Raw genomic sequence first — 27752 nt, 5'->3', positions numbered from 1 at the left:
CCACCCACACCCCTCCCCAATTCTGGTTTACATATACAGGATGTGACTGATGCACTCTGAAGAGCAAGACAGCGGGCAAAAAGCAGAAGGAAATCACACTTGTATTTTTGGATTGTAGCTATATCACATATCAACACCTTTTGGGGATTATGAGGTCCTGTTAGGATCCTATTTTCACGATTATATATTTAGGTGTTTCTCCGGCTTCCAGGGGATAACATGATAAGACTAAATCCATTTTTATGATTCAACCAGCTATAGGGTTATATGCCGAGTATCTGGGCCTGGATCTACTGTACTGATACAAGACTATATATAATACATTTAGAAAATTGCGATAAATGACAAATTTGTATTCCAGGTAGAGCATTCAGCAGATTTTTCACAGTTGTGGTGATGGCCAGAGAGAAGCAGAGAAAAGCAGAGCTCTCCACAAAGCAGGCAGAAAAAAACTGTAGGTAATGGGGGCAAATAGGATGCGGGTCAAAGCAAAAATAACCACCATTACTCCTCATCTATTCAGTCAGCAGTGAAACCCACCCGACTGCAAATCTTCCTCCACTGTTAGAGCCCTATATACAACTAAAATGCAGCAAATGATTTTATGAACCCCTAATAAATACATATTTACTGGGCCAGGATTAGAATTAGTCATTATATTGCTGTACGGACGCTAACAGGCATTTAAGACGACAGCGCGGTCTTTAATTGGAACAGGGGCTGAAGGCACAGAGGAACTGAAATCCCCCAGAACCTCCCACTGATAAAAAAAAATATCCCAGAGGAAATTCAACATACTGTAAACACCCAAATGCTATTTGTATGCTTTACAGCTTTATGACCAATGCTATTGTAAACTACTATAGACGATGCAATTAGAGTTAATTCTCCCATGTTGAAGATACAACTTCCCATAATGGGCTTTTTCCACTAGCATAGATTTGAGTTGGAGAGATTATGTTGTTTGCTTGTACTGGTATGACCCCTCCATCCCCTCACCACCCCTCTCTCTCACACAAACACACACTATTGCTCATTAAACACTGCCTCTATGACCTGTGTCCAACACTCTCAGCTCCCTGGGTATGTGATCACCATAATATGCCCCAGTCCTGACCAGGCACCTCGCCATGGCAAAGTCATTTATGATGTCAGGAACAAAATCAACGTCTACAATGCAACTTCCAGTCAGTCCTTACATTGGTGTAGCTCCACAAATGTCTTTTTTATACACTAAAAAGACGTGTTTCTACATGTGGCTATAGGACTAATGGCATGGAGTATTCTAGTTCAGTGAATATAAACAGGAGTGTGAAGGATAAACCCATACACTCAGGTGTACCATCTTTTTCTGTTTGCAGAATGCAGTAATGACAAACAGACCTGTTTAGAGAGAGATGGTGTATGACATTAATGCATAGTATATTCCTACTTTCTTAATGTGGTTGTTCATAATGTGCTGAAATCAACTAGAAATCATGGTCTACCAGCTATTCTATCCACCTGTATATCACTGCATATAAGCTATAATGACATCCATGAAGCAAAAATGCACATATACTTCACCTCTACAAGGCAGTCATTATGTCACACACTTATCAATTTTACAATGTAGGGTTCCAACTCCGAACCATCTCATCAAGCATGCTGTTTACGCTGCGATCGTTGCAGGTGCTGCTGGAGTGTGCGAGAAAAGCAGCGCCAATTTGATTAAAGTGGGAATAATGAGAGCGTGCTGTGGAGCAGGAGTCATGCTATGCTTTTTGACTGTAGCCTACCGCTTTACTCTAATATCACCAGTTATTACACACAGACACAGACACACACACATGCACATGGGTGTAGTATCCGGCTCTAGTATTGATGAATTATTGAGAACTTAGAGTAGGGTTGGGAGCAACTTTACGCTCGTTTGTTTTGTAATCGCACTGCGCCTCCTCCCACCGACTCCCCCCCTCCTCTGCCCCCACAAACACACTGCGAGGCATGGGAGAGTGGGCTCTCAACAAAGATGCTATGGGATGTTGGCAGCTCTGCTTTGCAGTGGTGTTATGGGGAAACTGGTGCAGTGGTGCAGTGCAAAACCCCCCAAAAAGTCATTAATCAGTCTTGATATTAATAAGTCAAACTGACTCTGTCACATTTGTTAATCATAATGCTGGCCACAACCAGCAAAATATGTTTTTCCTGGATAGTGTGGCAGGTCTCAGTTTAATTCACATTATGTGTCAAGATGGACATTTTGCACAGTGTGTGTGTGTGTGTGTGTGTGTGTGTGTGTGTGTGTGTGTGTGTGTGGGTGTGGGTGTGTGTGTGTGTGTGTGTGTGGGGTAAGACAGCAGCACTTCAGTACAAGTCTGACAGCTGCCTCGGGCACATACGGGAGATGCTTGATGAGAGTCACAGAGGACAAACAAGCTGTATATCAACAAAATGCTTTGTAGGATGATATAGCATAAGGTCAAACAGATACAAAAAGCATGGAGTGGTTGCAAAGAAATAAATAAAAAGGAAAGAAAAATAGACATATCTTCCTTTCTACCTAGTTCAAAACAGGAATTTAAGAACTACCAGCAACCCAGCATTTTTTGGCATTTGTAGGCCTATAATAACAAAGACACTTTTAATTGGATTTGGTTAAAGGCTTCACACTTTTCTGCACAATAAATATGTAATAAAAATGCATTAATGAAGATCTAAATCCCTGCATTATATCTTTCTGAATCAAAGTGAACAGGGGAGAGGTGGAGAGCGACAGCAATGAAAGTTAGTAAGACATTAATGAGGTGAGGTTAGAAGGTTGAGAACAACGATAGAACAGCACTCCTGCTAATTGTCATGCTCTGGTACTGAGGCAACCGTACTGCATTTACAGTTTGACAATCTTGCTCAAGTGTCCCTGCATAGCACGAACAAACCAACGCTGGCTGATGAGCATGATGACATGCAAGAGGCCTGGTGGTGTTAACAAAACAGGGAGGGCTTGTGAATGAGTGTTTGCTGCTGTGCTCCTCGTCTAAAATACTAGTAGGGCTTAAGTATCATGGCTGTCAAATCATCAGCACCTGCTTGGAGTAAGATTTAGAAGTGGTGGTTCTCAGCCTTTTTTGTTTGATGTACCCCCAAAGCTTTATCGAATGAGCTCAAGTACACTTTCATTGACACCAAGAGTGAGGTTCCAAATGTGTTTCTAGTCTTTCTAGTCTTCCGACTACTCAAGGTGCTTTTACACTAGATGCCACTTTCATCCTTTCACACATATTCATACAGTGATGGCAAACGCTCATCACAAATGAATGAATCACAAATGAAAAGATCATTAATTTTTCCTTCCTTTAGCGCCACCAACAGGTCTATGTTTTCACTTATAATGTGAAATAAAACATCTTCCAGATGGATTGGCACAGAATTTTGTACATATTGTTTCCAGAGAAGAAATCCTACAATTGAAATCTCTGTAAAAACTCCTTTATCCAACTTTCTGCAAATAATATAAACTTCACATTACTGCCTGCCATTTTCCAAAACAGTATTTTAGACTTTTTGAATTCATGTTTACTTGTTTCCGAGACACAATTTGGTATAAAAAACAACTTGCAGAGACTAATCCATCAGCATCCATCAGTCTGCTTTTACTGTGACATTATGATTGTGTGGAAGTGCAGTTGTGAGTGGAAAATCTATGCTTTATTGCCACACAACTATAACTACGACGACAATAAAAGCAGGCATGGTGTCCACTGTGATGGATTTCCTAAACGAAAGTTTCATATTGTAGTGAAATGAAGTGAAAACAGTAGAGGCCTGGAAGGTATGAAAAACACATCGCTCAATATAAAACTCTACGACGTGCTTTAGAAGATGGTCAGCAGTAATATAGAGTACACATATTTACATTTAATGGGCTGAAACATGCAAAAAGACACCGGTATGGTCTTTTAAGCTCATCCATATAGTGGCACATCAGCGCTGTGGTGTTTCAATAAATACAGCAGCAGAGTGGCTGACGCAACATTCTGCTTATATTTCACATAAGTGTCTCGAGGTTTGCCAAGTTTCAGCTTTATATTCTGAGTTACTAACATTTTAAATTATTAACGATGCAAATGAGAATTCACAACCACCCACAGTTCATTGTGTGTACAGTAATCATTTTATCTATGTGTCTATTTGTTCATTCAGCCTTTATCTAGCCAGTTGGCACCAATGAGATTAAGAATGTTTTTTCCAAGGGACGCCTGGCCTAGAAAGCAGTATCAAGACGGTTGTAGACAACATACAGTAACATGCATACTAGGCAACAGGGCAATTAAAATCACAAAGAGGCGCAAAAGTAGCAATGTAAGTGCCCAGTCAATGCTCCAATAGCAGAGCAGCAGGATCAGAGCTCAAGCCTAAACAGATCTTAGCAAAACAAAACATAGCCGACGTCTTATTGAATCTGCATAAAAAAACACTCATAATCACTTTACAATCACTAAGAAAGAGCTCATTCAGCCTTAAATTACTCTGTTATGAGTTCTGTGCCAAAGGAGCAGTCTACGTGATGGCGCTCCTGCTCCATTCAGCTGATTGTCAGAAACATCTCTAAGGCGAGAACAGATGTCTCTAGTTATTTGACCAGGCTCTCTGGGCTGCTGTATTCCCACTCTCACTCTCAATCCCCATTTTTTTTCTCCTTTTTTTTTGCAGCCGACTGCAAATCTCTTTGCAGTGACAAAGCATCGCCTGTCAAGAGGATGATTCCATTGAGAGGCACTTCCTGATATGAGAGGTGCATTAATGTGATTAACCCACACTCACTATTGCTGTTTGATACAGGGGCTTAGGGGCTCATGTCACTCTGTATTCTTTTCTATTGGCATGATCAGCAGGTAATGGAAAATATGCTGATGTGTGAGCAGAAGCAGGTAACTCAAAATCTAATCTGGAGTAAATTGTTATCAATAACAGAATCAACTGCTGCTTTATACATACGCGATTATGCAATTTGACTTCAATATTCAAGGATAATTACGAACAAAATTAGCTTTGAAACTCAGTATGTTCCAGAAGTAGATCAATTATGCCACTCTGCAGACATGTTCTCATTATCACACCAATAATTATCAACCATTAAAAGATAAAATGACTATCTTCCAATCAAATACTGTTATTCCCACACCCCAAAGATGTGTGAGTATTTCAATGAATTACCATTTAATTTAAACATAACTACAATCTGGTGACTACTGTTAGACTATATTAAATACCATAAAGCTCATTCCAACTGACTCAGTGAGACACAAAGATCTGTGCATCAGTTGTAAAGTAAGGGCTTGTATTCATGTTTCATACGTTCACACAGCTACTATTAATGGTCTAAAAGATGAAAGACAGCTTTTTGCACTCGCTTCACTGTGTGCTGCATGAGACATTATTCATATGATGTCAGAGGCATCATCCATTCAGCTGCATATAAATGGCTACAGGTTGTACGTATGTTTTGATTGCTCAGTGATTGAAGCTGCAAACATATAGGAGGCACAGCAGAAAATAACTGAGCAGCGGAAAAGGAATTCTCCAATGCCATTCACAAAGCTTTTCATCAGGCATCTTTTCCGATCCTTAGCTGGGGGTACTGGCAGAAATAGATTCCTGTACCAAGCACAGAGCTTTTGATAGAGGCATCGCACAGCTTAATCAAAGATAGCAGGAACATGCGCACATCCACCTCACGGTATATCATGAAATCTTGGCATGGACTTGGTGTGAATTTCTCCATTTCAAAGCAATAAAAGGGTATGTATGTGAGGATGTATACATGTGAGATAAGACTACTCAGTCCCCAGAGAAAATATGATGCACCAGAAGGAGAAAAACAAAAAGTAAGTGAAGTGCAGTGTGCAACTCTTTCAGCTCACATTCCTTTCGATCAGTGGCTGAGAAAGATAATAGCCTCCACAGAGGCTTGCATCGTGCATTCTTGTCTCTCGCTATGCTCGCCTCAAATCCCCATTTCTGCTTTTGCATCTCTGCAGATACTGCATCTCTTCCCTCCTAGCTCCACCCCAGCTGTCAGCAGCAGCAGCAGCACGGGAAACCCACCAGCTCCAGAGGGCAAGGCAGGCAGAACACAAGAAGATCTTGGGAAGAGCACAGGGCAACATCTGGTAGACCCAGAGAGCCTGTCCGTCGCTGCCGGCCGCCATCATGTCATCGCCGCTTCCCGGGCTTCCAGGTACAGCTGATCCTCAAGGCCCATCAGAGTGGAGAAAATCCACTGGCAAACTCAATTATGCAAGAAGTGTGAATTAAACATGAGGCTACTACACAGGAATGTATACACACAGTGCAGACGTGCACACTTGCATGATACGTAATCATACAATATAACAACCCCATCTGTATGCTGATGCCAGAGGGGCTTTGTGAGGCCTTTTTGCAAACAGATCCTTGAAGAGCTGATTCACACCGGTTGTAACGTTACATATGACTGAAAAAGCATACGGACATCTAGGCCAGACTGGTTAGGGTGACAGCAAAGAAATAGGTGATTTGCAATCTTTGCCACCTATTACTTCGCTGTGAGCTTTAAAGAGCAAAAACAGCCTCGCGTGGGAGTTAAGCCTGGAGCCAAATACAGAGCCGATTTTCTCCCCATCTTTCTTTGTCTCTTTCCCCATGCCTCTCTCTCTCTCCCTCTGTCTTTGTGTGTGTCTCTCTCTCTCTCTCTCTCTCGTTCCTCCATGCCCTTTATTAATCATCCTTGGTTAGTGGGGCAGAGAGCGTGGTGTTAGGAGCTCTTGGGAGTGTAGAACCATGAAATACACACACACACACCTTAAAGTGCACACGCTCACTAATAGGCACCAGACTCATAAATCTAGGCAAACATTCTTCCATCCATCTCTTGTTTGCTTATAAAAGATCTAAAAATCAACAAAATATTAATAAAAACGCAGGAAAACTCCTAGGAATGACTATGCACACAAAAACAACGACACACGCCAAAAGTACGCATGTGCACACGTACAGCTGATCTTAAGCAATCCTGGCCTGAGGACCTTGGTCTCAGCTGCTGCTCCTGCTGATGTAACCTTTTGAAGAGTCTCAGTTGTTGTTTAGACATTCCAGGTACAGCATACAAGCAAAGTAAGGCCATCTCTCTCACCCATAAACACACTCACAGCTTGGGTCAGAACCAGTATACAGTATACAACAGCAGCATCACCAAGCCGTCACAGCTATTAGAACTCATTATCAGAGTGTTTGGATGTAGTAACCAACATCCTTGGAGAGCTTGATGTGGAATGATGGGACAAGGAGTTACAGCACAGCTAACCACCCGGGCTTCTGTGGCCAATGGGCAGCAAAGTTTCCTGAATAATGGAGGATGTAATTAGGCCTTATTTCTATGCAAGTAAGTGCACTTAGCCTAGAAGGTTCCAACTGGGCTACATGCCATTAATACCATTATCACTATTCGATCTCCCTGACAAAGTGGTGAGAGAACTGGCCAATTAGATGTTATAGGACAGTTAGAGGTTTACAGTAGAAGTCTGGGATAGCCTTTGGGAAGTGTAGCAGATGGATGTAGTGGTGGGTAGATACAGCTGAACTCACTTTATTCATCCTTTTGTTCTATTTTGTTGTGGTTTAACTTTAACTGAACTGTATAAATCCATGTCACCTATAGCGAATTACACGAGGAAGGGGGTCGATATGGATAAATCTATAAATGAATGATATTTTAATGTTCATTTGAGGATGTTGATCACACACCGGCAGTAATACAGTCAATGTTTCTGTTTATCCCTAGATTACTGGGTATGTATAATCAGGGTTGCTGTGTTTGGTGAATTCCACATATCAAAACGCTCATCTTACAAACAGAGCTCAGGTGACACAGCGGTGGGAACAGAGAGCAAGGGGACGCACCTGGTTTGACCGTCTTCAAGCGAATCGGCTCCCGAAAGTGGCGTATGACAGCCAGGGTGTCACGGTTTGTAAGTCCACTGACGGGCGTCCCGTTCACCTCCAGCAAGACGTCCCCGTAGTAGGGCAGCTTCCCGACGTGACACACCAGCACGTCCAGCTTCATCTGGCCCAGGTAAGGGAACTGTCCCAGCTCTGCTCCTCCCAGGACCTCCACCACGGAGCCAAAGTCCCCGAGGTTCCCCCATGACACCGCGCACTCCACCACTTTACTGGACCAGTGTTTCTTCTTCTTCAGTGTTCTGGACATGGTTACTCCCTTTTCGAACAACTAAAGATCTACCCGGTTACAGTCGCCTCGGTTCGCTGTCGTTAAATGAACATTAAGTGACGCGGCCTAATAAATCCTCCTGAGTTATTCTCCCGACCTGCTGGGAATCTCATCTTCCTGACATTTAGGAGGCTGATTTTCACCCATGAATCTGCCACTGAGCTCTGTCATCCCACGGTCTTATCGCTCCGGTGTGCGCACAGTTGCCTTGGTTGCAATAATTCCAAGCGCTCCTTGCGCGTAAAAACAGGAGAGCTGATGGCGGCAAGATGGTTAAAAAGGGAACAATTCAGGTTTCATGCTCTCCATCGCCACTCTGGAACCATATCCGCGCTTTGCCTCGTCTCTCGAGGAGCCTCCCGACGCCAAGTAGTCAAAAGAAAAATGTAAACAGAGAGGATTTTACTCAGTCGGCGGTAGATTGTGGAGTGTTTGTCGCTGAAATGTAGTGCGTCAACGAGAAATCCCTCATACCTGTGGGTAGGCTGACAATAGACGGGCGGCAGCGATCACCGGTAGGCGGTTTATGCAGTTGGAATCCAGCCCATGGTGACTGAGCTGAGAGACATCTGCGAGCGTTTGTCTGCTACAGGTTTGAACACACCTGGCACCGCCAAGAGAGATGTTGCCAAGCTCCGAAACGCCCCTTTTTACGCTCAGCGGCGGCAGACGCTCATGCTGGCTCCATCCTCCGGTGTGTTGTGGTACTAAATGATAAAAAAAAAAAAACAGACTGTGTAGAGTCCAGCGATGTTCACTGTAACTTGTTGTCATTTCAGTCTTCGTCCGAACATGTCTAACGACAATGTTTATCCGCATTTTCTTTCAACGTTCACGGGACTTGTCGAGAGCATTAGGTCGAACAAGTGGAACATATAAGACTAACTAAAACCACACAGAGCATGTAATCCCAATATCAAGCGTGCAAAACAAATTACACCTAATTAAGACTCCTAATTTGTACAGAATGAGGTAAGTATTCTCGGGGAGGTACATTCCGGTTGATCAGAATAAGTGTCTCCACAGCGCCACCTACCGACACAATCAGAGAAATCCAAACAATTTGCTGCTCCAGTTCATCCCCTCCCTGAGGTCTTTGATTTACACATGCATACCTACATACCAGCACGCCTGACTGCATTCAACTGCATTTATCCATGCATGACCTATAAGACGATGCTTGAATCGATTTAATCATTATCACCACAGCTTTGTTATCCAGTTGTTTATACAAAACACGCTTGCTTGTCACCTTAGTACTGTGTTCATGCATAAATTATCATCGTTCAAGTAGGTCTAGTGTTAAAAATCTGACCTTTTCTTTAAAGGGAAAATGTTCTCCCACCTACATGCAGAACCTTTAATGGGCTGCGAGCGCTTGCTTTGCATGAGCTCATACATTTACATAAACATCTGTGCATTGGAATCAAGCTGTTGATGAGATATAAGAGCTCTTTAAATGTTTGTTTCATGACAGATGTTTCAGATGCTTGAAGATGATACCAAACTGAAGAGGTGTTTCAGTGCAGCTCTGGAAGTTAATTAAACCTCTGGAGATTACCATCCGTGTTTCATAGCATGTTATAAATGACGCACACTTTGCTTTTTCCAAAACCTCTCCAATAAAGCCTGATGGATTTTGACTATTTGAGCATGTTGACTCACAGGACAGTCACATGTCAGCGTCATGTTGTCGAGTTAATTAACGTTGTGGCTCGAAGCAGGCGACACACCTTCTGTAGTATTTATAAAGCAGCAGTAGTTTCTGTTCACTGGGTGTGATGCATTAGAAGTCTGTGTTTAAATACAGAGCTGCCACCCTGGACATTGTGCTGAATAATTCATACCCTTGTAGAGGATGATTAACAATGCTATCATGTCATTGATGGGGAGCAGGGATCCAAACAAACTGCAGACTTTAAAAGGGCGAAGCACTGTCGGATTCAACTTGTATCCAGTGTTTCCTGGGATTCGGCTGGATTCACGTAGGAGGGACTTTGAAAAATGAGGTCTTTTTTCTTAACGTCAAGACTGATGATGGACTAACATTTTTTTAAGGCCCATATTAGCTGGCTTTGTGTTGGCTTGACACGACTAAATCCAGATTACAGATGGCTTGGCCTTTTAAATCATTCCAGAAATCATGCTGTGGTTAAGACCCCCTGTGCCTGGAATTACATGCAACCTAAAATCAAATCCTGCAAGAGCATGTTCTCCAATTTCTTAGTCAAGCCCCCTACTGTCAGACAGATGCCGTCACAGAAATCTGGAACAATCACTTGATTAATTATTAACAGAAAAACTTTGATAAGCGATAAAACATTTTAGTCATTCAACAAAACATTTGCTTGTCCCAGCTTCTCACATTCAGTATCTAGGGTTTTTTGGACAAACCAAACACTTTTTCACAAACCAAATTTCACCTTGAAGAAGAAAATAATGAACAACTTTTTTGTAAATGAAAAATGATCTTGTTTCTACTTGATAGAAGTGTTGAGGCAGACATTCATGATCCAAACCAAATTATCAGAATTCATGTTTAATGTTTGAGAAATGGCTACGTAACAAAAAGGCTCTTTAGACATGCTTTACAGAATGTACAGGCAAACAAGGTCAAAAAAAAAAAAAAAATACTACTAAAAACAAAATGCAAAACTTCAACAATACAAAAAAGCAGCATTGGATATCGCCAGAGCAGTTACTGCTAAACTTTGGTATAAAGTCATAAAAGGACGTTCAGAGAATAAAACAATACAAATGCAGATTATGTTACACTGTGTTGGCAGAAAATATTGACAACATGTAGCTCCATTAGAATTACTTCTCACTGCTCAAAAAAAAAAAAGGGGCCAATTTCATGACCTCGGCCAAGAAAACACCAAGAAACAACAAATATCTGCTTCTACTGAAGCAAGGGAGTGTGTCAAAATACAGAAGAACTCAGGGTTGGTTTAAGTCTCGACTTGAAAAATAATAACAGTTCATCAACTTCCTAGGTAATGCCATTTCAGAAGGGAAAGGCTTGGAATGTGCTGATGTGGCAATCAAAGGCATGATTAGCAAAATAAAGCTAGGAGCTAGAAACAAAAGAGTGCAAGAATGACATGCAATTCATATCTGCATGTGCCACTGAGGAGGCGGCTGTGTACCGATACCATTTGCTGCTCAACGCGTACACGCAGTCGATTTTGAGAAATTATTGATAAAAAGTAACGTAAAACATTACAAAGAAAATATAGCATCAAGCTACACCATTACAAATTTTCAACTCAGCATTATTGATTTTTAGTGTCTGAACTCTGCACCGCCACAAAAAAGGGAGAAAAGGAACATTATAAAGCCTTTCTTGGTCAAAAGTAAAAGAGCAGAATGTAGCAGTTCTGATTATCAACGAAACGGACATGACAATAACAAAAATAAACATTCAAATATGTTGTCAGACATAACCATGAAGAATGAGTAAGATATACACTCAGCTGCCAGTTTATTAGTTACACCTAGCTAAAACTCATGCAGTCTATTGCAGAGGGGTGTTTCTGTTATTTAATCTACCCTCATTGATATAAATGGCGTGGACGAAATACCAGAAACACCAGTCAGTATAATGCAATACAATCTTCCAAAAAGACCATACAGTTGAATCAACACCTCTTAAAAACCTTTATGAAGGTAGGATTTATTGCGCGACTGTTTAATCATACAGCATTAGTTTGAGTTAGGTGAACCCAATAAACCGGTGTAATTCTCTAAATATACTGAGCAAATGTGAGTTTTCTGAGTCCCAAACAAAGCCAATCACATCTGAGCAACTCTGAAGTGCAATAATTAAGGCAATTAACCTGATAAAAACAAGAGCGCATTCTTTTACACGAGAGGCATTTTCATTTTTAAAACAGCTGACATTTAGAAACAATACAGTTTGATGAAACTGTTTATTTATTGTATTTTATGAGGGAAACAAAACCCAAATTTGTTCATCTCGTTACCTGAACCAACAGGTAAAAACAGGGACGATAAAAGCTTAAAATTACTGCAGCAATATGTCGCAAACCTCTCTGCACATGGACTAGGACATGGAATTTAATAGATTACTATCCTTATGTACACATACATGTATAAAATAATACAATACATTCTCATTTTTCACAGTCCCAAGTGAAAACCTAGGCAATCGATATCTACGGAAGGATCATGAACTTTCTGAGATAAAACTGTGACGATAAATCCTCACAATTCAAAACGGCATGCACACTGCATAATAAAGTTGACCACCATTAAATTAAGTGCCTGTAAGATATGATAAAAGGGAAAACAAATCAGTGCATATTGTACATATAACCCATAACGTCACCTGATCGAGGTTACTGAGAATGCTTGTTTAAAAAAAAGGCCATCCAATAGACAACCATAAGAAAATAGCCAGCAAAACCATGATTGTCACATGTGCAAATAAAATTGTACGCTTTCTCCCCAAACTGCTCATGATAACGAAGACATAAAATGCATTTGACATAGGACAAAAAGATAAAGATGATATAGGATATATTCATATATATTCATAATATACACCACATTTTGGTGTCACTGTCTCTGGGATTTGCATAACAGGATACCAGATAGCATAGTTTTGAGTAATTCGGGATGGCTGTGGGAATTTAGGACGTATGTTTTCAATGTTCCTTCCTATATCAACAACCACAACCTGCTGGTCAGGGAACTACAATTGTCCCATTTTAAACCCCCTTTTCCCCACCTGGGAATACGTGGTTTGTAATTTCTACCAAAGTCATGTAGGCTGCTCCAACAGGTGTCTGTATCAGGAATGATGAGAGAAGATTCAGCCCCACAGCAGCAGGACGGAAGAGAGAGCTTTTAAAGACTTAACCATGTCTCGGCGTTGTCTCGTGGCAGCATCCGACATGGCTCTTTAAAGCATACATTCATAGCTTTCTCTGGAAAGAGAACAAAGAAGAGTGGAGGATGTTGGAGAAATTGGGCCCTGCAGAGGTGGAGGTGTCAAGGAGGAGGTCACTTTAATCACCGCAGTCCATTTCTCCAGCCTGACACCGCAGTCTTTCCACAATGGAGAACGTTAGCATGTCCTCTTGAGTGAAAGGGGAGTGTAAACATACAAGAGAGCATCTTTGGCAGAATGTGAGGAGTCTCTTTGGAGGTAGTGGGTGAAGAGGGGTGGGGGGTGCAGCAACGAGGAATCAGAGGCAGAACGTGGGTGGATTGTAAGGACCTATGTGGGAGCAGGATGCTCCTGCGGGTTAGTCCTATTAGAGGCACTTCTGTGGTCCTGCGTGCATTGGCTGGGAAAACAGTCCACCTCTGCGCCACTCTGTTCCTCTGCCCCGTCGGCACTGGAGGTCAGAGGAGGTGTCCTGTGTACAGTCACTGGGTGCTGGGATGCACCTGGTTGGGGTTTTGATGACGGATCGCCCCCTTCTCCCCAGAAGCACCTGCTAAGAGAATCTGCAAAGACAATAATACCTTTAGATTTTAAAGTATTGGTTAAACAAAAACAGCAATTTGAAGATATTCCTTTACACAGAACTTGTGATTGGTATTTTTCATTTTTTGACATTTTAAAGAACAAATAAAAAGTAAGTGATAGATTATTCGGTAGTTAAAATAATCATTAAAATGTACTTTTTAATGACTGATAAAAAAACATTTAAGCAGTTTATTTTTAGTCTGTTTACAGTTAATCAGTTGTTTCTTATCTAATTTCATCAGAGTTTAATAATGTTAGCGGCAAATACTTCGATCACCTGAGCAACCTTTGTAACAAGCCTCTATGAATCTAAACAGATCAGATCTGGAAGACTGATGTCTCTAATAAATAAGATCTTGTGTTCACTGAGAAATGTCTCATCTGTAAAATACTGGCTCCAGTAATCAATGACCTCAGTGTGTATACTGTATATAAAAGGCAAGCTAAAAGTAAACATTCCTGAGCATCTGCAAAAAAAATATAACTGCCACAAAAATATATATTTTATCTAATAATTCTACAATTTTTTCCCCTTTTCAGTAGCTGCAGGATGGTGTTACCCATAAACACCTCAGCAGGTAGGACTTGATATTTTGCACCTAGGAAAAAGGATGGTGTTGGACTTTAATGTTTCCAAGTCTCACCGTAGTCTGGGGGAGTGTGGCTGCTCAACCTTTTATCATGTGAGGTGAGAAAGTCACAGTCCTGGTTGCTAATGAGGCTCTCCAATGTTGTCTCCTTGTGCTGGGCATGCTCACTGAAGCTCTCCTTCAGGCCTGGTAGAGTTTTGTCCAGCGGATCATCCTCTCCCAGATAGGTGTAGGGGCAGTACTCCCGTGTGCGAGAGTAGATGTTGGCGTTGTCGTAGCAGTCGGAGCAAATGACCAGCGAACCTGCACCACCTGGCAAGACAGAATAAGTGTCTTGGTAAGTGTTACTTTCCATACGTTTGCTTTTCAAACCTTTTCTAGACCTTGGTTTTATTTGGAGCCTCAGTCAGTGTGATTAGCGGTAGCTGTTAAAAGGCCTCATGTACACTTATAAAGTGATTGCTAACGATTATTTGTACAACTATCACCGTTTATTGATTTATTTGTTTCAGAATAGGAAAAACTTTTCAAAAAGTAAAATCAAAAGACCTGGAATTACAATTAAAATTTAATTTTCTGTTTTACACTGTTGATCTACATATAGCCTCCTAAAACCAGATATAACTATTAATCGTTTTTTTAATGTATTTCAAAATTTCAGCAGTTTGGTAAAAGCACTTTGAGCTTCTTTTTTTTTTTAAATGAGAGGTGTTATATAAAAGTTTAGTATTATTACATGTGTTGAACATATTTTGTGGTTACACTATGTGTCCATCATCATATGAATCTATGCAGGTACTGCTGCAACTGTAGCATGCATTTTCTCTCATTTCATTTGCTCAAATATTATAATATTAAAATTAAATGGAAATATATACACCTTAAACTTGAGACCTTGTTACACCTTAATGTGAATACATCTACATATTTACAAGACAAGGTGAAAGGACTAGTGAAAAGCATAGATATATTAGTATCTAAACCTGGAAAAACACACATGAACACTAAGAAAAAAGTCTAATCTTTCAAAATCTTTAAAAAACACATAACTGCTTGTTTGCTGACGACACTAACCTGTGGGGAGTCCAGCTAATCCCTCACGGGGCTCTCCAGGGTGGAAGCTGCTGCGACCAGTGAACAGAGAGCCAACCCTGCAATGCAGCATGCCGTTCCCTTCAGTTTCCACCTCGCTGCCCGTGTCTCCATAACACACACCTGGGACATACATGATAATTAGTCAGTATCTCATTTCAGCAAATATCTGATCCAAAAACACAAAAGCAGAAACAAGAACCTAATGGGCTTGGGAGTGTTGAAAACCTGAAAAGAGCATCTGAGAAGCTATATTTTATTTAAATACAGAAATGTGATGTTTTAGTTTGTTTTTAATGTCAAAATTTGCCCAGACAGACAACAGGAAGAGTGGTAGTGTATCTTTGTGGGTTCACAATAATTTTGTTATCTTTGTGATGTTGACACACGAAACTTTGATTTCTTGTTATCACAATGCTAATATAACTCAACTCATTAGATAGAAACTCACAAGACTATGATGTGGAAATATGATCTATAATCAGCAGATATAAGTCAGTCTCTATTGGACATTACTTTATGTCTTCATCAAAAGTCACTACATTGTAAACTAATGAATCACTGACTACCACAGGACTCCATTAGTAGCTACTGTTACATTATTGGAATATTAAAATTACCTAAATCTAATAGGCAAATTTGTGTAAAACTAGCTGTTGAAGAGACAAGAAAAAGCAGAGTACACATATGTCTATGAATATTAATATTAAAGGGATATTACAGAAAGTTGTTACTGGGTTCCAGCTGCAGGAAGCACAATGTCATTTTGTACTGATGGCAAGTGTGTGCCGTGATGACAGCAGAGACTTTATATGTGCAGTTCACAAATGATTACTGATTAAGAATTGTGTGTGCTTAAGTCATGCAAGCAAACCATACACGTTATATCATGATCACGACATAATTATCTTGTCATCTTGATAAAAGGTTTGTGTTAGAGAGTCAAATATGGTGTAATTCACAAAATCTCAAAGGAAGACTGCTCACCATCTGTGCCCTTATGGACATATCCATTGGAAAGAGGAGGCATGAGCTGCTGGTGGCTGCCAGCCTCAGAATTACTGTAGCCTTCCTGCGGCTCTGACAAAGTACCCTGAGAGGACAGGTAGCTGGGGATGTCTGCTGGCAAATTCATCTCATCTGGAACAGACAGACATATTTTGTTACACAGTATAGAGTTCTGTGAAACGGTCTTATCCTCACAACAAAGTGCCATCCCCATAGACGCATTTCATGGTTTCCCTACACCCATCCCTCTACTGGGTGAAACTTCAAAATAGGCACATTTATTTTATAACACAGATGGCTGTGTGTCTAGAATGCTGACCTGTGTTGGTGATACTGTAGTCCTCACTCTTCCTGCGCATGTGATAGATGACAATGACCCACACCAGTGAGGTTCCAACCACACAGCACACCACCACAATCACCACGATGCCCACAGTGGTCCAGCCGTCCTGATCGTATCCTGTACCGGTGTCACAGTTTGGTGATGGTGAGACGCTCAGGTAGATGTGGCCACGTTCTGTTCCCAGAGTATTAGACATGATGCAGGTATATTTCCCAGCATCAGGAGGACCAGCATCAACTATGATAAGGAGCTGGTTGGCTGCAGCAAAAAAATGGCGCTCTGTGAGGACCAGAGGCCCATCATCTTTGGTCCAGTTGAGACGTGGGGCTGGGCTACCTCCAGCTATACATTGAAGCACTGCAGTTTCACCACGGGCCACTGTTCGGTCTTCCAGCGGTCGCATGAAGGATGGAGTTTCTGGAAGAGGATTAATTGATCTTGATTTAATAAGGATGTCAAACTGTTCAGATAGATGTGTATGAGGTCAAGTTTGTTATCTTGTGTTTTATGTTTAAGTACTTTAAAAGCCTTGAACACAAATGTTGAGTTATTGATGCTATACCAGCACAAAGCTTAAATAAAAACAGTTATTAAGAAATGTAATCACACAGTTTGTCAGAGACAGCCCATTCAGCCAGATTTAAGTATTTTCCATGGACACGGTATAATAACGTTTGTGTTTACATCATGATTAGTTAAAATTACAGAGTAGGAAACACAGCTAGGGTGTGTAATGAGTGACAGACATAAATGAGCAGCTAATTTTAGCTAATTTTTAGTGACTCAGCTAAAACGACCCAGTATTAAAACATCAGTAATATGCTCTGTTAATCAGGTGGGGTGACTCACCTAGGACAGTGAGAGTGGCATTTGCAGACAGGCTGCCAGCTGCATTTTGAGCAGTGCAGCTGTACACTCCCATGTCTTCTGTCTTCACGTTAGCAATGAAGAAGATGTCATCATCAGGCATCACATGCATCCTGCGCTCTCGGGCAGCAGGGAAGTCAGTGCCTCCGTCCTTCTGCCAAGCAATTTGGGGTGATGGATGGCCTTCAGCAGCACACTCCAGCCTGGCCATGGTCCCAGTCCGGATTGTCAGATCCATGGGAGTCTTAAGAAAGGATGGCAGCTCTGAAAGATAAACGATAGAAAGTCAAGGGTGGGCCAGAAAAGTAGAGACATATCTGTGTCAGGCAGAGATCAGAGATCAAACAGCAGTTGCAAATAAATCTTAGCGTTCTGTCATCTTGAATTCTAAAGCACAGAATCTTAGTAACAAACAAAGAATACAACTGTACTAGAACCATTATAAATTATGAAAAATATAGCTGTACCAGAACTATGTGTTAAGTATATTGGCAAGACCAGCACCTTACTGTTTAAAGAAAGTAAGACTGCAGAGCAAGAGAAAAACATGAGCCCCACTGACAGCCATCAATCACATTCTTTGACAAAAATCCTCACCATTAACAGTAAGCTTGGCCCTGTTGGAATAATTGGAGCCGAAGTGATTGGAGACCACACACTGGTAGCGCCCCTCATCAGTGAAGTTGACATTGAGGAGGTGAAGCACAGTGGTGTAGATCAGCTCTCCCTCCTGGTACCGGGCATAGTTTTGCACTTCTGCATCATACAGCACCTCCCCATCCTTCCGCCAAGCTGTGGTCATTGGCGAATCACTGCTGCTGGAAGCAACACAGCTCAGAGTCACATTGTTCCCCCGCAGTGCCACAGACGTCTCTGGATGAGTTGTGATATGAGGCTTGGGGAAGTCATCTGTGGAAGAGCAGAGACACAGAAAGTGTAAAACTGATTTTTTTTTTAGAAAATCCACATTTTACAGCAGACATCTTAACTGAAATGTAAGGTGTTCAACATAAAGTACGCCAACACAGGATGGGAAAAATGGTGGTCAGCTTCAACCTATTAGGACAGAACAACTGTATTTATTAAACTTGCTGTGTGAAAATAACCAACAACACATTTCAGCCATTTAAAAACTACCCAAAATTGAAACTCAATTGTTTTTCACACCAAAAACCATTTTCCACTGTGTTCACTGAAGAGTATCTATATTGGATCAGACTGAGAACAGCATAAAAAGAGAGAATGATACTGACCACAAACAAACTCTTCCGGGCTGATGGACAGGACGTTGCGTCCAAGAAGGCTGGCAGGATGAGCACAGACAGCAGTGACAGACTGCTGGAACTGGCTGTCAGTCAGCCAAGGCCCAAGCCACTGCATGTGGCAGTCACACAGCAGGCTGCTCGTGTTCAGGACACTGAGAACAGAAAGGTAATCAAGAAAGCGTGACATGAGTAATCATACAATTAGTTTGAAATAATCAAACTACTGTAGAGATAAAAGGATGAGATGAACCCACTGAACAAATTAATATGAATCTGGGATTTCCCGGATTTGTTTGTGAACATTTCAGAAAGTGATTTACGATTTGCCATTTCAGAAAAGTAAACTTGTGTTTACTTACTTGAGATGAAGGTTAATTTACCTGAATAATTTAAAGAGGGCCGTTATCTACTCCGAGTAATTCCAGTGCTGCTTGAGTAACAGTGAGCATGCGAGTAGCTGTATTTTACTTCAACGAATAAAATCAGAGCTCTGGCAGCTCTGTAATGATGAGTGATGATTTCTTGATTAAACAACCTTGTTCATGTGAACCCCGAAGGTAAGTCTTGTTGATAAACAAGTTTATAAAATACAGTGAGTTTATAAAACTTTAATGCCACCCTGAGGCAATTTTTGTAGTAGCTCAGATATATAAAAATACAATCCTGCGAGACAACTAAAAACACAAACATAATACAAACAATGATACACCAACATAAAAATACACCAGGGTTTTCATTTTCAGACCAGTCAGCAGGAGACATCAAAAAGTCAACCAACCATGGGAACCCGAATTACAGTTTAAATTATCTTAATCAAGACAGGAAAATTGATTAAATTGCTGACAACACCTCCGGAACCATGTTTTAATACACTTTATCCTAAAATAAATCTTAATTACATGGGTGTTGCCATTATATTCCTCTAGCTAAGTTATCAGGCAAAGCCACTTTATCCACTCGCCAAGCAAATAGTGCTATATTCTATTAAAGCAGCAGACTAATAACAGGCTATGACTGCTGTCATGATACACTTTCTGTGTTTGACAGCTGTTGGGGCATTTCGTTAGCCACTGCTTGAGAGACACTCCTAAAATGGGCTGATCAAAACCTCAAAAAAAGGTGACAGACGTAACATTTCCATTGTATTTCCTCACAGGCAGGAAAGAGAGCAGTTCTAACGAAGTGGAAAAATCTCAAAATCAAAAGCTGAATCCGAAATCTCTGCTTGTCCAACTGAGCCAATATATGTCCAGTTTTGGTAAGATAACAATCGATTGACTCAGCAACACATATTTTTTAAACATCACTGTCAAAAAAAAATTGGTCTCAAAAATGAAAGGCCCAAAGCATTAAGTTACAGAGTTCCTTTATCCATTCATTACTAGTACGTCAACTTGTTAACATCTTCTTCAAACAACAATATAATGCCAATTTAAAATGCTAATCATGTCTTTTAATTGCAGTGTTCCTTAATCATTATAATTACTTTTTAATGAAAGCATTAATAACAAATCTGTCTAAGAAACAATATTATTACAGGGAAAAGCTGGCTTCCAAATGTGCTTATGAGAGCTGTAAGATTAATTTTGTGTCTACTCACAACACTTTGAGCTTCGTATGGGACAACGCCTCAGGGTGTATCGACATGATGCCATTCTTGCTGAGGTCCCTGCAGAGGAGAAAATATGGATCAGACACACCTATGATGTGATTTGATCAAAATGGCATCCCATTTCACAAGCATAAGACAACAGCACAGTGGTAATAAAAGCCTTCTGCTATCTTTAATCATTTAACAACAACAACAGATCCTGTTGAGACACAAATACAACTGTGTGGAGAAACAAGGTTGCAGTGGCTTTACTCACAGGTGCTCCAGCTCATCCAAGCCCTCAAACGCTTTCTTAGTGATTGATTTGATTTTGTTCCGCTGTAGGATTCTGGAAAATAAAAAGATTTCAAATGATGTTCAGTAAAACGGTTGCCACAAAACCCGCTGCTAGGCAGAATTTTATTGCACACTGGAACCACTGTGTCAGCAGCTTTCGTTAAAGTTAAATTAAGACATTCGATCAGCCTTTCAGTGCAAGTAAGAATAAACCTAAGGGACAAAATAAAAACTGAAGTACAAAGAGACCTATGTAAATAAAACTTTACACTGTAATCAGAAAAGTGGTATGCAGCCAAATTTCTGGAACATTGATACAGAATTTAAAATGCAACTGCTTTATTTGTCTAAATGCAAGATATTTTACAAATGTGGATTATATAATAAATCAAAATCTGTATATATTCCCATTTATTTATGCATGTGTACAATCTGAGTGTCCTCACAGTGTGTTCAGCTTCTTCATTCCATCAAACACACCAATGGAGTCTTCAATGGCCCAGGAGATTTCATTATTACGGATATCTCTGAAAAACAAAGAGTCATATTTTCAATATTAAACATTCTCTACAGAGACTGGAGATGTAATGACTTCCCCTGCAAAGTTCTTTTTTTTTTTTTTAAAGACCACAGAGAGGGCACATTATCTCCACTGTGGCTGTCAGTAGCAGTGACTCTCACTTAGGAGACTAACAATCTGAGACACCATACTTTCACTGTGTGTCACAGTTCGCTGCCCCTGCTGTTCTGATGAGGGGAAATTAATTGGCTCTGTTTAGCACTGGGACAGTTCATGGGTCCACTGGAAACCAAGAGAGGCCTTGTGTTTACAGGATGGGTCATGGGCTCTTTTGTTTCTCTTTCCTCATGCCTGGCTACCTCTGAAAGAACATCAGCACTCTCCAATTCCCCTCTCCCATGAAAGCTCCCAGGATGGTCCAGCTTCCAAATATGAACCCCTTCTCCCAGCAGCTCAGTGGCTTAAGTGGAACTCTGTGTGGCAAATAAGGAGTTCACAACTTCCCCTCTTCTCAACGTTTCTTACCTCACAGATAAATGTGTGATGAAGAGGACATGCTTGCTCACATAGGCTATTCTGAGCCATAGCGACACAGTATTTTCAATGCTTTTGTGATGGCGTTAATATGGTTCAGAAGGGTCATCTAATATTATGCAAGCATACAAATACTGTGAATGGAATAATAATATCTTCATTTATATAGGGGTAAAAGCAGCAAACGTCTGCCATATTTGAACCAAGTAATTCATTTTGTGGCACTGATATGTGGAGCGTAAGTTTAGGAGGACATTATTCTAACAGATAACTCCCATTAACTTGACAAACAGAGCAGTGCACAATATATAATGGTATTCAACACCCAAGAAAACACATGTCAAATTCTCTCCCTGACTAATGCTGTGTTATTTGATATGCTCAGTAGACACTGAAATGTTGAGCATACCATACGGTGATATTACTTTATCCCTGCTTGATGAAATATATAAAAAAGCAAACAAACTCAACTCCCAGAGTAGGAGGACTCTTGCTCTACCCACACTGACAAAAGATTTGATAAACCTTCATCTCTTGGCCTCTGGCTCAGCTACATTGTAGAGACTAGCCTACTCTCTCCCCCGCACAATATTACAACAACCAACGACATGAGCTGTTGCCTCTAAAATATTCAATTAAGGAATATGTGATTTCACGTGTGCACACATTTTAACTCATTTGAAATCAGCACAATGACCACAGTGAATGGCAGGACAGAGGACACGAAACCAAGAGAACAGGATTCTAGGGAAATTACACATTGGGCGGTTGGATCTAAGGCTAAACAGATGACTATTGACAAGCAGGATTAAAACGCAATAAAGACTAGAGAGGATGCAGACTTAAAATACTGGCAAATTCTACTGTTATTACTCTTAACTATTTAGGAAGTGTACGGTATTCAAGACAGGACAAGAACTACATATCCAGAGTGAAACAAACAGACCTACTGTAGTCAGCAGCCTTCATGAGAATGCACAGAGCCAAGAACAATTCAGGAAAGGGTTATATTTTGCATACTAAGCTTCATTAAACCTGTTCAGATCAAATATGTGACATAGATTTCTTTAAGACATAGCACTTACAGCGTGCGCAGACTTGCCAGGCCGCTGAACACTCCCTCTCCCAAATGGCTGATAGAGTTTTCTCCCAGGTTCAGGCTCTCCAGGAGACCTAATCCTACGAAAGCCGTCTCCTCAAGTCTAGTCAGATGATTGAAGGACAAGTCTCTGTGCAGAACAAACAACAAATAGGAAAAAGATTAGTTCAAACTATTTTCATATTAACAGCAGTCTTGTATGTTAATATAACTCCACAAACAAGAATGAGACTCCAAAAGGAGGATAACTAATTCCTCTGAGCACTGAGAATGAATTTCAGAGCCCAGGGCTGATGAAAGAAAGTGAGGACTCTTAGGATTTTAGCTATGAAGCAAACACACTCACAGTTCCTCTAGCTTTTGGCAAAACTCCCAGGCGTCTGGTCGGATGATGCCGACAGTATTCTGGCTGACCCGCAGGACTCGCAGCATGCGCAGGCCATACAGCCAACCTTTGTTGACCTCGGTTAGGTTATTGTGCTCCAGCTCTCTGAGACACAGATGGGAAAAACAAAATGGTATTAACAAAAACATAAATTGATTTGTTTATGTGACATTGAGAGTTTTTTCCTGCTTCAGGGCTTTCCTCTCTACTATTTTTACAGCTAGTTTAAAAGGTTTTAAAGTGTATATACTGTTGAATCCTTGAACAAGTGTTAAAAGGAGAGTGTGTCCTCACAGTTCTTCAATGTTGTTAAGCCCAAAAAAGGCTCCATCCATGAGCTTAGTGATCCCGTTCCTCTGCATCTTCAGTGACCGCAGTGAGTCCATCCCTTTGAATGTCAGACTGTCCACTATCTTGATCTTGTTACGCTTCATTTCGCTAAAATGAGAGCAAGCATCAGTTTTTATCAATAAAGTGCATTCGTAAAAACAGGGCACTGGCTTATTTTAAAACTGGATTCACGTTAAATCAAGTCAACTACGTAAGTCAGAGTTTGTAGAACAGAATATAAATCAACAGATTTAGATGCCAACTATTAACCATTCATTTTTTTGCCTAATTATTTTAGTTGTTTACTTGCATAGAATACTTACAGGAACTGAAGCTGTGGTAGTTTGAAGACTTTGGATGGCAACACAACTAATCTGTTCCTGTTCAGTTTCAGCACCAGCAGGGAGCTGGAGATGTTTTCAAAGCAGCCAGGCTCAAGGACGCTGATCTTGTTATTACTCAAATTCCTATGAGATAAAAAAGCATAAACATCAGAGCCAAAATCAGCAAGGAGAAAACTGTCTGCTCTGTAGTTACACCTATTCTGTATGTGCATATCCACAGAAGGAGGCATCACAAAGCCAGCTGGTCTACAACAAGATGTTTTCTTACCACAAATTGATCAAAACAAAGTATTTGGTGCTCTGCTTAAATATATGCCCTGTAATACTTTGAACAGCCATAAATGCTGTCATTTTACCTCTTATTCCACTAGTTACAATACAAACATGCTTGTCATTAACAATAAACCAGTTTACAAATCATTAGATTACAACAAAACATTAGATCTCGTTCTAAACATTTTCTATTATTAAAACAAAATATTTGTGCAGCCTTGGAATATGTGTGAACCCTCTTAGTGCTTTCAGTTTTATTTTACATTCAACCTGCACTGTCTGTTCTTGTAGATAATGGTTAAATGAAGATGATTTACACTACTCACAAAAAGTTAGGGATATTCCACTTTCGGGTGAAATTTATGGAAAATGTAAAAAGTTGATGCTACAGTGATATTATATCATGAAAGTAGGGCATTTAAGTAGAAGGTCAAATTAAGATCACCTGGAAAGGTTATAGTGCATTTTATGTACATTCTGAAATTTCATCCGAACGCCGAATATCCCTAACTTTTTGTGAGTAGTGTAAATAAACAGTGTCTGCTTACAGATATTTCAGCTGCATGGAAGGGAAGGAGCCAACTTTGAGCTCAGAGATAGAGTTGGATGTCAGGTCCAGTGTCTCCAAGGAAACATATGGCTGCAGCTGGTGCATCATCAGCTCGGAGATCATATTGTGTACTCTGAATCACATAAAAATAATCATGAATTAGTTTTCAAAGTGATATTAGTACTGGTTATGAAGAGAAACTATGTGTATGGCATAGTCAAATCATATCAACATGACAACATATACACATATATATATATATAGACATATAGACACGTATATGTGTTGATGTACACGATGCTGGGCAACAGAAGATAATACCTCTTCATAACAGAATATATGGCATATTTTAAAGCAATTTGTTTAGTGATGGGAGAGGCAAGAAAACCTGAAGGGAATTGTATACTTACAATGACAGTGAGGTGATATTTGAGGAAACATCTCCAAGAAAAGGAAGAACAGTCAGCTCATTGTGATTCATGGTGCTGTAATGAAATTCAACATAACATTAGCATCATATTAAAAAGACTGCTAAATAAAATCTGCAGGAATAATTGAAATGGGCAAAATAAATGATTAAGATTAACCTCATTTGAGTCAGTCAGATCATGAATTATAATAATCCTTCCCAAATGTAATAGAAACTCTAAGCAAAGACCACCACAGTTTGATACTTACATTACATTCATGAGTTTATTAGGTACATGTATCTAAAACTAATACCCTTCAATACAACAGTAGAGCAACAACTGCTCCCTTCATGAAAATTATCGTTTCAATATTTTGTTGAAATTTTATTACCGTTGAACTGAAGGTGTTTTTACTATTGCATGCTACATTGATAAAGGCAGATCAAATATTGTAAAGAATGTAATAAAAATCAACAGCACCTCAAACTACAATCTCCAAAATTACCATGAACATGAATCAGCATCTCTCTAAAGCAATATCAACAAAAACAGAACATTTATAACATCCATAAAAGGTAGGATTTACTGTAAGGCTATTGCATTAGACTGTATTGTTTTTAGGAAAACTGGCAACTGAGTGTAAATCATGTTTTAGTTTATATTTCAGTCACATTTTTTACAGTGACAGGATAAATGAGGTTGGGTGTGATGATGAATCGTTGTAACTGTGCCTCTTCATAATGAAAATAAGGAAACTTTGCATAATGTCAATTCAATTTTGAACTCAATGTATGAGCTTTATTGCCAAAGCAAACAGATACTAACCATTATTTAAAAAATAACAATAATCATAAATAATAATAATTTAAAAAAAAAGGTGTGAATGTGTGTATATTTGTACAATCACAAACCTGTAACAGAAATATAACCTTAACAAGCAAACAAACAACAACAACAGTCAATTTCAACATGAAAAATTGGGTAAAAGTTCAAATATTTAGCTGCCAATGTAAAGCAATATTATATACTACATGTCCGAAAACAAACACAGTCTTATCAAGTGGCTATAACACATTTAAAAAGGGGTTTCTTGGCATGTTATGGTGCACCTCCTTGGGCCACAAATCAGTGCCGTAGGGACCAGAACAGGACGAACTTAAAGGAGTCTGTCCGGCTGTGTACTTACACTTGGGTTATCCCCTCCGGTGGGTCCCGGGGAGCCATCGACAGCCTTTTCCTGTTGCAGTCCAGAATATGGACCTCATCTTGTCCTTCTGAACACGAGCAAGGAGCCGGACAAGGACCAAGAGCCCAGGCACTCAAACTCAACAGCATGAAGACAAGGGCCGAAGGAATGGGCCAACCTTCCGCCATTTTAAATGACTTCCTACTGAAGGCTACGTAGCTACGTGGCTAACTCGCTGAACTGGCACAGTTACAAAATCACCATCAAATTGTTCTTTCCTGCAATTTTACAGCAGTCAACCGAGCACACGTTCCGGGTTTATAGTGCCACGATCCCAGGCGGAACTGTTAAATACAGTTTTTTCCCAACTTGCGTGAGGCATCCCAGCAGAGATTTGTCCCCTTCTTCCCAATGTCTGGAATTCCTTCCGCTCCTATCCGGAGCTAGCTCACTGCTGAGAGGATCTGCTCCCACAAATACACCACTTTTCTCCAGACGACATCGGTTTACCGCCACACCGGGTTGGCTTTTGATTATATTGAGCCAAGTTAAATGTGTCTCTTTGCTCAGACCGGCTGTTTACAACGTCCTAACGTCTTTCTTTGCCCCGAAAGAACAACAAAGCCCGTTGAGTTGATGACATAGGATATCCTACAGCCCGCCCCTCTCCAGCATACCTCGAGCTATTCTATTGGTCCGTGCGTGTGCCTGTCAAACATTCGCAGTGATTTGATTGGCTCTCAGTCCCAGTATGTTTTTGTGGTAGCCTCTACTGTACACAGTGAAAAAGTTTTACAGAACTGCTCTTGTATACATTTGTATGTCACATCCTTGTGGTTATTGGTGGTAATTTCCGCTTTTAGCCTTTTAAGAGTTTCATGTTGTATTGTGTAGTGTGTATTGACGTGTCACTTATGGTTATTTCACGTGTAAAAGCGCATTTAAAATAAATCTAATCACCCATTTTAAATTCAGAGTCCTACGTTAGTGAATTATTGTTAAGGATGGCAACAAAAGTTATGCAACATGTGACAAGAGGCTATGATATTGGCTCTAAAAATATTATTAGAAGTACTAAAAAGAGTAAATTTTATTTATAAAGCACTTTTCAGAACAATGTACAAGTGATTTTCATGGGGGAAAAAATCATTTAAAAACATTTCAGAACAACAATTAAAAGTATGAAATTAAGTAAAATTAAAAAAACAACAACAGAAAAGTCAGATTAGAACTGGCAAAATAAAACTTAAGGCTCTTAAGAGTTTATTTAAGAAATTAAGTGTTTTAAAGTTTAGCAAGTGGAGCAGTGTGACCATATTT

General features: G+C 40.2%; 2 protein-coding genes across 3 annotated transcripts in view; both read right to left on the bottom strand.

The window, feature by feature from the left end:
* The window catches only part of LOC127371062 (membrane-associated guanylate kinase, WW and PDZ domain-containing protein 3), a 118655-nt gene extending 109775 nt beyond the window's left edge, over positions 1–8880 (bottom strand). The window contains exon 1 of one of the 2 annotated variants that reach the window (XM_051413636.1): positions 7921–8880. In XM_051413636.1, the coding sequence (XP_051269596.1) occupies positions 7921–8227 (307 nt within the window). In that variant the 5' untranslated portion in view covers positions 8228–8880. The remainder of the gene's footprint in view (positions 1–7920) is intronic. The other variant, XM_051413635.1, reaches the window with a different exon arrangement.
* A 1891-nt stretch (positions 8881–10771) lies between these two features.
* lrig2 (leucine-rich repeats and immunoglobulin-like domains 2) lies at positions 10772–27445 on the bottom strand. The gene is made up of 18 exons (XM_051413645.1): positions 26433–27445; positions 25247–25321; positions 24835–24969; positions 23993–24136; positions 23634–23777; positions 23301–23444; positions 22941–23084; positions 21248–21328; positions 20782–20853; positions 20514–20582; positions 18902–19065; positions 18246–18557; positions 17631–17912; positions 16758–17198; positions 16418–16570; positions 15413–15553; positions 14393–14650; positions 10772–13726 (listed from the first exon to the last, which is right to left on the bottom strand). The coding sequence occupies exons 1-18, from the start codon at positions 26618–26620 to the stop codon at positions 13494–13496; spliced, it is 3180 nt and encodes a 1059-aa protein (XP_051269605.1). The 5' UTR covers positions 26621–27445; the 3' UTR covers positions 10772–13493.
* Positions 27446–27752: the final 307 nt, after the last annotated feature.

Source organism: Dicentrarchus labrax, unplaced genomic scaffold (assembly GCF_905237075.1).
Source record: "Dicentrarchus labrax unplaced genomic scaffold, dlabrax2021, whole genome shotgun sequence".
In the NCBI taxonomy this organism is placed as follows: Eukaryota; Metazoa; Chordata; class Actinopteri; family Moronidae; genus Dicentrarchus; species Dicentrarchus labrax.
This window is presented reverse-complemented; position numbering and strand designations above follow the sequence as displayed.